The sequence below is a fragment of the Labeo rohita genome, chromosome 18 (assembly GCF_022985175.1).
Source record: "Labeo rohita strain BAU-BD-2019 chromosome 18, IGBB_LRoh.1.0, whole genome shotgun sequence".
In the NCBI taxonomy this organism is placed as follows: domain Eukaryota; kingdom Metazoa; phylum Chordata; class Actinopteri; order Cypriniformes; family Cyprinidae; genus Labeo; species Labeo rohita.
The window spans coordinates 33,083,862-33,098,861 of NC_066886.1; the positions used below are offsets into that span (position 1 = coordinate 33,083,862).

At 35.7% G+C, this 15,000-nt stretch overlaps 1 protein-coding gene across 1 annotated transcript in view; it reads right to left on the reverse strand.

Annotated features, from left to right (window-relative positions):
* Window positions 1-10,138: 10,138 nt before the first annotated feature.
* Window positions 10,139-15,000, reverse strand: part of acadl (acyl-CoA dehydrogenase long chain) — a 13,947-nt gene continuing 9,085 nt past the window's right edge. The window contains exons 10-11 of the mRNA XM_051135743.1: window positions 13,118-13,204; window positions 10,139-10,608 (exon numbers count right to left, since the gene is read on the reverse strand). Coding sequence (XP_050991700.1) covers window positions 10,515-10,608; window positions 13,118-13,204 — 181 coding nt within the window. The 3' untranslated portion in view covers window positions 10,139-10,514. The remainder of the gene's footprint in view (window positions 10,609-13,117; window positions 13,205-15,000) is intronic.

Below are 15,000 nucleotides of genomic sequence, written 5' to 3' on the forward strand. Positions count from 1 at the left end.
GGGTACTACCTTGGGCCCATGTAGGCAGCCTATATGGGACTGATTGTGTTTGCCCACTTTTTACCCATATGGTTTGACCAAGAGGGCCCCATATGTGTTTCCCCATTCAGAACCCATATAGAGGTAGCCTTTGTGGGTACGACCTTGGGCCCATGCAGGCAGCCTATATGGGACTGATTGTGTTTGCCCATGTTTTACCCATATGGTTTGACCAAGAGGGCCCCATATGTGTTTCCCCATTCAGAACCCATATAGAGGTAGCCTTTGTGGGTCCTACCTTGGGCCCATGTAGGCAGCCTATATGAGACTGATTGTGTTTGCCCATTTTTTACCCATATGGTTTGACCAAGAGGGCCCCATATGTGTTTCCCCATTCAGAACCCATATAGAGGTAGCCTTTGTGGGTACTGCCTTGGGCCAGTGTAGGCAGCCTATATGGGATTAATTGTGTTTGCCCATGTCTAACCCATCTGTTAAACCCATATGGGCCCCATTTGTGTTGCCCATTTTGAGCCCAAGCACTCATTTCCCATTTGTAACCCAACTAGGTCCCACATAGGGAGCCCATCTGTTTTTGCCCAAGTGGGCCCCAGATAAGATGCCTATTTTGGGACCATGCCCACTTGGTACCCATGTAGACCCAGCAGAAACCATGTAGGGCCCACATATACATGTTGGCTGGGTGGGTCTGCGCAGGCAGCAAGTGGACAGGCAATATGATAATGTTTCATGTTGATGTCCAATGTAAACCAATGTATAAACCAAAAAAACTGTCTGGAGTAGCTCCGGTGAAGGACAGTGACAGCTCATATATGCATCTTTGTACTGAACAACACATGAAAACCCACAACATGCTAAATGCATGTACTACACTAAAAAATAAATAGCTAAGAAAACTTTGTTTGTTCATGCAACGCTGATTATCTTATTTTGCTAATAAAAAAAGTCTTGTCACAACAACTGAAACAACTTTTTTTTTTTAATAATCAGTTTTTTTGCTTATTTACAAATTACAAACAGTGAATTGTTAAAGAAACCTTAATGGATAATTTAGTCTAATATGAAGACAACATTGTCTTTGTTTGTAAAACAGCAAACAGACAAAGTGGTTGAACAAACTCTAGACATCAAAACTAGACACAGAAATCTCAAGAACGGCTGCAATCAACAAACGTTAAAAAGACAAGCTCTTTACATCACAGTGCAACAAATAACTAACAATAATGACAAAACAACAAAAACTTCAAGTCAAAGTGCAAACAGCAAAACAATAATCTTATAACTGTAACTGCATAATTTATTCATGCTGCAATGCATGCTGGGAACTCACAAAGCCTTAACATTTCAACAGTATGAAATTCTTTGTTCAGACAACTATGTTTGACTAGTTGGGACAACATTTGGGGCAATTTTGTTGGTCTGACAAGGGTTTTTATGTTGTTTAAAAAAAAGGAGCACACATTTGAGACTCAAAATGTTTTGTAAACTGGAAAATATGCATTTGCATTTTTTACAATGTATCACTTTATCAGGTTTTATCAAATGGCCCGGTTTGTCTCCTGTGTGTGGATATCAAGCTACAAAGTCTTCCAGTCAAGTTTATAGTTATGAGTTTGGAAATTGTATAATAACATCACTTGCAGTGAAGTGACTTTGTTTCTAATGAAATAGAGCTGTGTCACAATTTTATATTTTGCTCTATTTACTTCACTTCGTGACAACAACAGGAAGCTTTTTAGCATTAATGTTACATATTGAAAACCAAAGGAATCACACTTAGGTGAGCAAATGATGCTTTAATAATGCATCCTATCATTCTTGTGTTGCAACAGAGAACGATGGGAAATGTTGAGAAATGGGAAATGTTTGGTTCTTTGTAAACCAGCCAAATGAGTGTTTTCTGGCAAGCTTTTTACATCATGTGTACAAACTGAATTGTATCATCAACATTCAGAAGTACATCATATTGCAATCAATAACAATCTGCTTCTGCCCTCATTCTCTAATTGACAAACCCTGTTTCCCGCTGGTAATTATTACTCGTGCGCTCAACTTGTAAATGCGATCATTCTGACATGACTTGAATGCAGCGTTGGATGATGTGACTAATGGGAGTTCAGATAATCACTCTATTCAACCACAACTAAATGCACATTTCATACAACACAAAGAAGTTCTTGAAAATATGAAGCAGATCCTTTTAAATTGGAGAAGAGGGCTCACCATTTACTAACCATGTCTGTCAGAGCTTTAGAAACTTCCTTTTCTATTAACATAAAGAGTTGTAATTCCTCTTTTCTGAACACAAAAAGAAAGAGAACAGACTGACATTTCTATTTATTTAAAAGACCGGATTTAAAAAGCATTAGGGGAGAAATGAAATGCAAGACAAAGATACTTTAATGATAAACATCTGGTGAAGATTTCCTGTATTGCTTGCCATCCATTCACTTTTAAAAGTGACTCATTGGTCCAAATCCTCTTTCATAGCTATAAGCCAAGGGGTCAAGGTTTGGCTGGTTAGCTTGGTCCAGTTAATCCCTGTTGGCAGATGTTGTACCTATACATACATGCTTCTTTGTCCATTCAAAAGTACCATATTCTTAGAAAATAAAAAGATGTAGTACGTTTGTTTGTGAAGGGAATGCGGCTCCCGATCTACATATATCCGTCTATGTTCGCGCGAATCATTCGTGATCCAGCTTCACTTACAGCAGAAGTGAGTACAAGGGTTTTTTTATGAATCTTTGCGATCGCCTTTCCTAATAATGTGCTAGTTAGCAAGTTTAGCGGCTAAATGCGGCTAAAGTAAACAGGCTCGTCACTCCACAGAGAGAAGAGAGGGGCGGGGCGAGCAGAGCTCATTTGCATTTAAAGCAACCTCGACCAGAATGAGATGATTTTTGCAGAGCTGATTTTGGCAAGGTAAAAAGGGTGTTGTTAGGTAAGATGGTCATGTCAATCAACTACCATGGGTGTGGCCTCTGTCGGTGTGACGCCACACAGACAAAAAGCTGAGAATTAGAGCTGTTCGATTCCGAATTTTTTTATTTTTTATTATCAAGTAAGAGTCTTTGAATGGATTCCTCACTGTTGTTTTCAATTCTTTTTGAATTCTTGTTTTTTAGATTAGAGGAACCTAATTTCGCAATGACCGCCGAACATAAAGGCCGTAGAAAGTAGCCTTCTCATAATATGAAGCTTCATTTCTAAAAATTACAGTACATAAAAATTACAATACATTTCTGTAGATTTGACTGATTTTAAATTGTCATTTTGTCTGCATTGCCCATAAAAATTAGTTATAGCCCACAGCTCAGCAGTGGACATGCATTTATAGCATGAATAAAACAAGACATGAAGTGTCTAAAATGCAAGTGCACAGCTGAATGACGTTTACTTTACCAAAAATGCTATGCTTTGCACAAAATTAGCAATCTATACACTGAAACAAAACCAGAAGATCAAGACCCTTGATTGAAAATTGTGGACAACATGAGCTCCCTCCATCGTAAAATAACTTCTGGATCATTTTTTGAACTGGTTCATTAAAACAATCCTTCCGAATGAAACCTTTTTGTGGAAACGTAACAGACTATAAATCACTATTAGCGAGCAAGAGGCAAATAAATGGGTGTTTTTCAAACAGAAGGCTGCATTATCAAACTCAAATGAGCTCAGTACAGACTAATTTTCATTAAGTTTTTTTTTTGTGAATCGACCTTCAGCGAAGTTTGATGACTTAGCAGCCGAGATCCGCAGCCTTCGTAGGATGCAAACTTTGGAATTCCAATGCCTTTTTTTGAATCGATTCCCAGCCCTACTGAGAATGGCTTAATTTGAAAAAGGGGAAATTATTTTTACAGATTCATTAAAAACCACCAGGTGGATTTTTGTCATTATAGGGTGGTTGTGTACACACACTGCCAACACACATTAATGTTCAAACCACATGTAAAAGTGAACTTTGCATCCAATGAGCCCTTTAAAAATCACTTTCCCTACGGAGAAAATGAGTGAAAATTTAACTTCTGAAAGCCAAGTGCTGCACTCTATAATAAAGCAGATGTTTTGCCAAGACCAGTTTCTGGAAAATGAACTAAACGTAACCATAAACTGCTTTAAAAGATTATACTCCTTTTTTCTATTATTTACTCACCCACATGTCGTTCCATACCTAGTTTCCTTCTTTTGTCAAACAAACGCACTAGTATTCCTATCATAGGTGTAATGTTTTTTCTACTGTCCAAACTGTTTTCTATCCCCTTGCCCTAAACTTACTCCTCACACAAAACTGCAGGCATTTTTACAGTATCAAAACACTTCATTCTCTGTGATTTATAAGCTTGTTTCCTCACAGAGAGCTAAAAATGGTCAAAAAGTTACTGGTAGGCCTACTGCTGATCTTGTGGGGACATTTGGACCTCATAATGTAGGGAATACCATTTACACACACACATACACTCACATTCAAAGGGTTTTTTGTCCATAATATTATCCAAGTGTTGTTTTGAGCTCTGACTCTTGAGGCAAAAAAACACATTTTGGGGGAACAAATTATCCCCTAAAAAATCAGCACAGAAAAAGTAACACACATAAGCAGATTCTGCCTAGGCTTGCTAATGAGGAATGGCACAAATTCTTCTAACAGCTCAGGATCTCCCACACAGTGGCTTCACAGATCAAGATTGTGTGACTGAGAGCCCAAATTTAGCTGCTGCGGCAGACAGCGCTGGGTCTGGTCGCCCAGAAATGAAATAGTTGTGGTATTAAAGAACAGAAAGACATGACAGGCTGTTAGGCATCAACAGGCTACAAATCAGCCCACACACTCAAACACCCCCTCACAATGTGCACTAACAGGGGAACCTTAGTAAGATGAATGACAGAGCGCAGATCAAAGCAGTGAGGAAGCGCAGGGTTGCCAGGTCTGCGTGACAAAACTAGTATAACGGCCAATCAAAAATAGACCAAATATGGCCATTCAAAAAATAGCCCAATGACCATATCCTGAATATCAAAACTCACATTATGTAACTTCCATACCTAAAATACACATTTTGCAGTCACTGTTATGCACATTGAAAATCATTAGTGATCATAAACACAACTCCTTTGTAACTCTGCTATCACTCAATGTAAACAGTCTGCAACATTGTTAATTAAAAAAGTGCATGATATATTGTCTATCAAAAGAGAGAGATGATTCTGGTCTGGTTAGTAAAAAATAAAGCAGCCAAAAGCCTGTGAAAGAAACACCACTGGATGAAAGTTTCACATTGGCACAAAGTTGGCTTGACGTTGGACATTGGATATTCGCAAAATTTAGGGACCGTCTCTAAAGTTACATACGACATTAGTATACACTTTTCTAACTTCAATAGCATTTATAGCGAATGACTTACAGTCACACAACCAACTGTAAAGTGTAGGTGTCAGCTATAATGCACACCTTTTACATTTTTGATATTAATTAAAATAAACTGTAAACCATATGTTAAAAATGCTATTTTTCATAACCGAATGGGCTCAAAAACAACATTTTCCATAATTTTCATTTTACTTAAATGCTATTGAGCTTTAAATCATGGAAAATGTTTTTGAGCCCTTTCGGTTATGAAAAATAGCATTTTTAACATATGATTTACAGTTTATTTTAATTAATATCAAAAATGTAAAAGGTGTGCATTATAGCTGACACCTACATGAACACTTTATAGTTGGTTGTGTGACTGTAAGTAATTCGCTATAAATGCTATTGAAGTTAGAAAAGTGTATACTAATGTTGTATGTAACTTTAGAGACGGTCCCTAAATTTGCGAATATCCAGCGTCCAACGTCAAGCCAACTTTATGCCAGTAACATTCACCACACATTCCACAGATCGACTCGTTACGTGCACAAATATAGGTCTAACTGTGTGTGTGTGTGTTTGTTGAATTTCTGTCTCTGATAAATTCATTTTTGAACTGACACACAGTGAATCGCGCACGGATCTGGAGAGAAAGTGAGGCTTCGTTTGTCACTGGTTTCGTGATTTCTACGTTAACAACACAAGTCTTGAATCGAGGCTTCATCTGACACACCCCTTAAGACAAACTCTGATGCCTCGGTTCAAATGTCACATCATTAGTTAACAGCCATTCAAGATTTAGTGATCCAAACTTGCTAACAATGTGCTTCGAACAGCACATGTTGTCACTGAGCACCATAAGGACATCTCTCATAAAGGTTTGCAACTTTACAAAGTAAACAATGATCCGAAAAACACGTATAATTTGCACACAAAATACCACCAAAATTGTACTCAGGTTCTTTTTTACAGTAGCGCCCCTCGGAAACAGGTGGATAGCATCTTTGTTTACAAGTAAAACATTAATTATGCTAATGGGCGTTTCCTTTTCGACACGCATTGTATACGGAAAGACCAATCACAACAGATTTGGCCAGCTGACCAATCAGAGCAGAGTAGGGTTAAGGAAAGGGGTTTACACATAGACATATATAGAGAGTAGACGCCGCATAGACCGATACTCCCTACTGGGGCTGACGAGACGTGGGGCCGCCATCTTGGACCGGTCACCCGCTCCACTCAGTGTAATCTGTTTGGCAGGTGTAATGAGCTGTCAACGCATTTAATTAATCATACCTCACGGAATACCGAACTGATTTTCACACGTTTTTTTTTTTTTGCTGCAAAGGTCATAAATGTAGCTGTGATACATGACACATGGTTTGGCGTATTTTAATATTGATAGTGAGCTTAACAGTAATATAATGAATATCTCCGTTCCTGTGATAGTATTGGGTCTTTTAAGAGGGTCTAAAGACTTACAACATGGACTTAGTTCATTAAGCACTTCTAATGCGTTATGGTTTGCATAGTTTTATTCTATTTTCATTTGGCTGTTTATTAATTTGACATTGTTGTTCATTACTGATATTCTCCTTAATGTAGTCTTACCATGCTGTTATTATATTTTGCTTGAATTGACATTGTTTATTATTGCTGTTTTCCCTCATTTTCATTGTTTATTTCATTATGCTATTGACTGAATTGACGTCGTTCGTTTTTGCTATTCTCCTTATTAGCTATAATCTGACCAACATCTCAATCTGTTCCCTGTTAAATTTAAGTATTATATTGTTTTGTATTTATGTCACTTTGGACAAAAGCGTAACCATAACCATATGAGGTGTAGGCTATGATAGGAATTTTGCAAATCACACACTATAAATATGATAGAGAAGCAGAAACAGATAGTGACGGTAAAGGTATTTTAATAAGTTGAAGAAACACTATATGAATATTACATTAGAGTCTACTTGGAGTATTTCATTCTCTCTCGCTCACACACACACACACACACACACTAAAAACCCTGATAAAGGACTGTTTTGCAGAGCTTTTTTCTCGTGCTCCCTTTCTGAAGTTCAAGAGAGGTGAGCTTGGCAATGTGGTGCAGCCTTATCTTGTGTTCAGGCATGGTCTCTCACTTCTGCTGCTGCTACGCGATGTAATCAATTCCAGAGTATGCCCGGTCCAAGATGGCGGCCGCATTTCTCGTTTCCAGCAGCCAATGCGGCGTCTATGTCTATTATGTCTATGGGTTTACAGACCTTGAGCTCAGAACTGCTTTGAACGAATCGTTTTGAAGCATTGAGAAATGACTCTGTATGTATATTCTGAGAAAATTACCATGTTTTCTGACCTTAGATGCATTTAATCCTGTTGTAGGGCAGTTCAACACAATGTTAGAACTTTTTAATATACCATATGACCTGCTTTTTAACATCTAGCACAGTTTATATATATTATATCATTAATATACTATACAATACTTTAATACAAACATTTTAGCCAAATATAGGGTACAAAAGGGCTAAAGGTGCCCCGGGGTAAAAGGCGCCTTTGATATTATTTTCCTCTAAACCACTAGATGGCAGAAAAACGTGGCGTAGCACTTACCGAAACATCCGCTTTTTAAGACACACGTGCAAATTTGGCTGATTTTTGACGCAATCGCGGGCAGCAGCGCATAATCGATTCTGTGCTTATTGATCTAATATTGTTTTTAAAAATGTTGTAAATTAAGTAGCAAATTAGAATCACTAATATATCTTATAACAAAGGTAATCAATTTCATTTTTGTTTAAAAAAATGTAAGCAGCCGTTTTTAAATAACGAAAGGATATGTAAAAGTATGGTATTTGGGGTAAAAAGCGCCCCTGCTGTTGGGGCTAAAAGGCACAATAATTAACATGATAATTAAAGAAGGCTGACTTTTCCGTTTGTTGACATGACATTTTTAGATTCGGATGGTAAATATCATCCCAGCCAACATTCTATCATGGGGCCCGTGTGGGCCCCATATGGGCTGTAAATATGGGCCCTACATGGGTTTGTCCATGGGTTCCATGTGGGCCCCATCTGAATTAGCCCATATGAATCTCATATGGGGCCTGAATGGGGCTAATGTGGGGCCCAACTGGGCAACACATACAAGACCCATATTGGTCCCACTTATAATATTATGTTGGGTGTTCATCTTAGAGATCAGCACCATGTTTAGAATGAAACCATCATATTTAAAAACATAATATTTATGAAATCATATAATAAAAATATAATTTGTTGTTACTAATAAAAATAGACATTAAATTACTTTGGGATCGTTCAATGCTTTTAGAATCTTTACTTTTTAAAATGATTTTGTTTCTGTATTTTAAAATATATGTTTTAATGACAGTATATTTATTGAATAAAAATTCATTCTTTTGTCTATCAAAATAAGCAGAAAATAGTACTAACTTTGTATTTACTTAGACATTATTTAAAAAAAAAACATTATTTTAGCTAAAGTATTTATATCAATACTGTGTGCCTTTTACCCCGTGTGTGGGGTAAAAGGCCACAATTAGCACCTCATACATTTATAGGATTTTTAAACAAAATATGCGACTTGTATGATTTATTTTCACACAAAATCTGTTGCTCCGTAAATGTTCAGTACAGACGTATGTATTTTTCTGCGATATACACTTTGGGCGTAGTGAAAAGCATTTTTTATTAGGGTTTGCCTTTAGCCCCCATTGTACCCTATAACTTATGCAATATGTCAAATCTTTAGCCCGCCGATGAAAAATGTCAACCCGCTGGTCTGTCAACACTTGGGAAGCGTTTTTGTGAAATATCATAGAGCTGCACTCGTTTAAATGATTCCAGTCGATTAGAAACGGATGGTTTTGTCACTTAAATGTGTTTTCGCTCATTAGAAGGTTCGTGTCCCTGGTGAAAAAACCAGCTTATGCTGGTAGGTATGTTTTCATGCTGGTTTAAGCTGGTCCTTAGCTGGTTTTTGCTGGTCATGTTGCTGGTCAAGGACCAGCATAAACCAGCATCAAAACATACCAGCATAGGCTGTTTTTTTCACCAGGGGTAGTAAATAAGCACACTGGCGAAATTAATTATTGCTTAAGGGTGTCAAACTGTTGTCGTAAATTTTTGACTCTCTCACTGACTAGGAATATTTTAAATCATACACAATAAAAATGGTCTTAAATGTTCTTTTGATGTGGTTATTGTTTCAGTAGTTATTCCATTTTGTTCTCCCTCATAACAAAAAAGTGACTTACGAACGCCTTTCGGAACACTTTGATCGAATCATTAAAAAGTATCGGCTCGAAAGAGTGATTCATTTGTGAATCATGACTTTGATCTTATGACCGGCCGTCAAAGACGATTTCTCTCCTCTGTCTAATCTATAGTTACTCCGAACTTCCATTGCACGCCTCTATATTTGAATATCTTTGAATAAAAGGAAAACTGCTCTATAATTATACCCATGACAGAAAGGGGGCGGGATGGAGAGAGAGTTGAACACTCTGGTTTTAATCTCTTTATAACACCCACCAACTAACTCTCACAGACCACCCACCTCTGCTCCATGACTCACTATGAACAGCCAGCCAGAGACTCATAAACTCACACACACACTTAAACAGACTCTCTCTTTGTTTACACGAATCATAACAGTGCATGATTAAAATTCACAAACTTTTTTTGTTTTTAATATCCTAAGGTGTCTTTTGGAGAAAAAAGAATCGCATTGTTAGATAAAAGAACAGAAGAGCCATCTTTAGGGATGTTTTATAAAGATTTATTAGAACAAACAAAGCTGTTATTCACATATCAAACAATCAAATCACTACAAAAGGATCTGAACTTTACAACTTAAAAAAAAAACACTCTTTCTGAATTTAGTGGTGCAATTTCTTCAACTGGAAGGCAGACGCTTCTTAAAATATCCATAGGCTAAATAATGTAGAACAGAAGAAACGTTCTCTCTGCAGACATCATATGATATAAGCAGCCTTTCACATGACATGAACATTTTGCACGTGTTGAATAACTCATCTGAGATCATTTGTTTCTAATCAACAACCAGTGAAGCTCCTGCTAGAGACATAAGAGGCACTGAATCAAACCATCATCTTTTTCATTTTTCCTAAATTTATTTTTTACTAACGATGTTGCGTGAGATGAGCTCTTTCATGATCTCGTTGGTTCCTCCGTAGATGGGTTGGACTCTGGAGTCTGCAAAAGCCCTGCAAACAGCACACGAGGCAATCGTTAAGATGTTTCTAATGCATTTTATTCATGAGTCAAGATTGAAAATCTGGCTGGGTGAATCTCAAGAACGTTCCAGTCATATTTAACCTTAATTATATTAATTGACGCCTATTTTTAGGACCATTAGGATTTTTAACATAGCGACGTTTTAATGGCAACCACATTTTCCCCTTAAAATTCTTATTAGCATTAATACAAATATTCATTCTCATTACTGTAACACATAAGAGAGACTGCTGAAACCCACAAATGCTTCACCATTTAAATAATATATAATTCTACTTTCATTAAAGTCATGAGGCAAGAAATCCACTCAGCTTCCATTACAAAAATACGCATTTGGGATGAAAATGTGATGCCTCATGAAAGTATGGTCCAGAAATAGGCTTATGTTTCTGTGGATCATATATATTATTTTTTAATCTTGTTTTGGTGTGAGATAATCTCTAAAAGCTATATTTGTATTGCACCAAACACCAGCAGATTTTTAAAGACTCATGTATGAATATTCTGAAAGGGTTCTGAAAGAGCCATTTTACACCTACACAGGGTACATCTGCTGCCAACAAAATATACAAATATATAACAGACTGCAGTTATCAAGAGTGACTAATCAGAAATCGTAGTCAAACTGTAGCTTCCGTGATAAAAAATATATATATATATTTGAATGTGTTTCACAAAGCACAAAGGCACTTCTATAAATGACAATTCAAATGAACCCAGTTTTAGTTCTGTTTAAAGAGTGTGAGACACTGTGGAAGTGATATTGCAGTGCTGAGAGAAACTCGCCCTCTGCTGGACAACAGAAAAACAGGCCAGGAAATGGGAAAAACAAGCTGTCAGGCTCCCGAAGTAATACGATTTTCAGCGAATTACACAATTTTAAACAGACTTCTTTAAAACTTGAAAAATTTAAAATTGAAAGTTGAATGGAGCACTTTTATGATTCTTTTTGTTTTGTCCTTACAATCACCAGCATTAGACATGTGATCAACTAAGGACAAAAAAAAAAGAAAAAAAAGCTGTTTCCCCACCATTTAATGACCATAATAAATAATAATAAACTATAATAATAATAATAATAATAATAATAATAAGTATGGAAGCCCGTTTCCGCCACTGAATAATTTTTTTAAAAAAAAGGTTATTTTTTTTCTCAGAATTGTGAGATATAAAATCAAAATATCGAGTTATAAAGTCAGAATTGTGAGATATAAACTCGCAATTCTCTGAACATATCAGTCTTTTTTTTCTTCTCATAATTGGACTCTATAACTCTAATTCTGAGAAAAAAAGTGTCAGAATTGCAAGATAAAAGTTACAATTACCTTTTTTATTTTTTATTCAGTGGCGGAAGCGGGCTTACATAGACATTTGATCAACTAAGGACAGAAAAAAAAAGCCATTTCCCCACCATTTAATGACTGTAATAATAGTAATAAAATAATAATAATAATTATTATTATTATTATTACTATTAAAACCATTATTATTATTATTACTATTATTATTATTATTAATAATGCATAAAATTATAAAATTGAACAAATCAGTAAAGAAATGAATTACTATTGCAGTACTATTGTAAACATGAGCATTTCGTAATATAATATTATATAATAATTTTTAATAATTCTATTGGAATATACTGTAAAATGTAATTTATTGCTGTGATCAAAGCTGAATTTTCAGCACCATTACTCCACATGATCCTTCAGAAATCATTCTAGTATGCTGATTTATTATCAATACTGAAAACAGTTGTGCTGCTTAATATTTTGTTGGAACCTGTGATACTTTTTTTTTAGGATTTTTTAATAAATAAAAAGTTAAAAAGAACAGCAAAGAAATATTTTGTAACAATATAAACTACCATTTTAAAATACCATTTTTTCTTACATTTTTATTCTAAAAAAAAAGTTGATACTTTCATTCACCAAGGATGTGTTAAACTGATAAAAAAGTGATAGAAAAGACTTGCATTGTTATAAACTTGTTTTGACTTTTTATTTTTATCAAACAATCCTGAAAAAAAAGTATCACAGGTTCTAAAAAATATTAAGCTATAAATGAACTGTTTCCAACATTGATAATAAAAATAATAAATCAGCATATTAGAATGATTTCTGAAGGATCATGTGACACTGCAGACTTTAGAAATGCTGCTGAAAATTCAGCTTTGCATCACAGGAATAAATTATATTTTAAAATATATTAAAAATAGAAACCCTTTTTTTTCTTTACTGTAATAGTATTTCACAATATTATAGTTTCTTTTTTGTTGTCAACACATTTACAGTATAAATTTTAGAAGATGCTGAGAGTTGTTGGTGTGTAAAAGAACACTGTGCCGTGCTCCACTCTGAAACATCTCTTTAACCACTGTATGCAGACACTTTCACAGAACAAACATTGCATTCTGGTTAGAAGTGCAAACTTGACTGTCCATCAGCACTGATGGAGCACTACTGAGTGACTCACTTGGCTATCGGATACTCCCACATGTAGCCCCATCCACCGTGAAGCTGCACGCACTGAGTAGCGATTCTGTTCTGCAAATCTGTGGCCCTGGGGAGGAAAAAAAAACCATGTCACATACACAAGTGGTATAATATTAAATGTGCAACAAAGGTGGTGCTTTCTATAGACTTCATCAGGCATGCGAAGCTTAACAAGAAACTAATCCAAATGTTATTTTCCACTACTGTCACAATCAGTCAGCATGAAATAGAAAAGTTGCGACTGACATAAATTAGCATTGCTATGACGCATTTTAGAGTGAAACGATTGATTGAACTAGAATACTTTTGTCAGTACTACACTGTTCAGTGATGGCAGTAATGACAGGGTTTCGCAGGTTTTATGAGGGAAAATTTAAGACCTTTTCAAGACCTACTAAAGAAAATTTTTAGAAACAAAAAAACTGAAGGGAAAACAATACAGCAATATGTTTTCTAAGTTTACTTCGAGTTTTACCTTTACTTTTAAACTAGCAGCAATTCAGCGTCTAGCAATTGTTTGTTTTTAGTTCGTTTCAGTTTTTCTTTGCTTTCCTTTGATAAAAGCACAGTGCACATTTTACTTTAACTTTCAAATTAGCAGCAGTTTTGCGTCAAGCAGTTTGTTTTTAGTCCGTTTGAGTTTTCCCTCTTTTCTTTACTTTCTTTCGGTTTTAAGTAGCGTGTAAAATCGCCGTGACATTTTACTTTCACTTTCAAATTAACAGCATTAACGCAATGTAACAAACTTTATTAACAAAACGAATAAAAATACACCATGTTATATGCCTAATATAAAATAATAACTTACACAAAGTTTAAATAGGTATACAAAACTGAAAATCAGGAAACACTGTGTAACCAAATAAGAAATGTAGAACGTTTATCAGCAAAACGGAAAAGCTTGAAAGCACGGCGTACACCTTGATGTAATATATATTTAAATAAAGATACACAGTTTAATAAATAAAAATCAGAAAACACTGTGGAACCAAATAAACATGAAACTTCCACTATCACCTTAGATAAACTGCAGAAGTCAACAGGCTTTTCAAAATCCAAAATATTTTTAAAACAGGCGCTTTTGCATTTTGTTTTGAAACTCTTCCGCCATAGTCTTGTCTTTCTCACCTCTCTCTTCTTGTCAGACAGCTCGACTCACTCTCTTCACGTGATAAATAAAATGTGATCTGTGATGCGATCGTTCAGTACGCTGCACAGAGCAGTCACGTTCAGTTTTAATTGTATTGTCTGTTCTCTAACTGAACTAAATGATTTTTATTACTATAAAAAAATCAAAACGTCAAGTTCCTCGTCGGGTGACTGACAGATGAAGCAGCACATACCGCCATCGACCGCGTATTGTTTAATGAATACTGAGTGACCTAAACCATGTAGAACAGAAATTATGCTTTCACTTTAAAATGAAACACATGAGGAAAAAATCCCTCACGAAAATTAATGCCATGATCAAATGAATTTAAGACTTGCTGCTCTGATTTAAGACGGAAATGCGATTTAAGACTTTTAAAGACTTTTTTGAGACCCGCGGAAACCCTGAATGATGATTTTGCCCATAAACATTCCCAAAGCAATGGAAAATCTGACTGTAAATTTAGAAATGATTAATTCTTTCATTCTCCTTTTTGTATTAAACATGCATGCACATAGTAAATTCATCAGAACTGATTACAGATCTGATCATTTTGAAACCAAGCATTGAAACAGTATAACATCATGGAGCTTTGTTTGCAAAAATCACATTACAGCTAGAATACACTACATGACATTTGCCCAGATTTTGCCCAGGACAGGTGTTGCTAGTTGCCAAAAATCTGTTATTTATTTTTAGCCTTAGACTGTGAT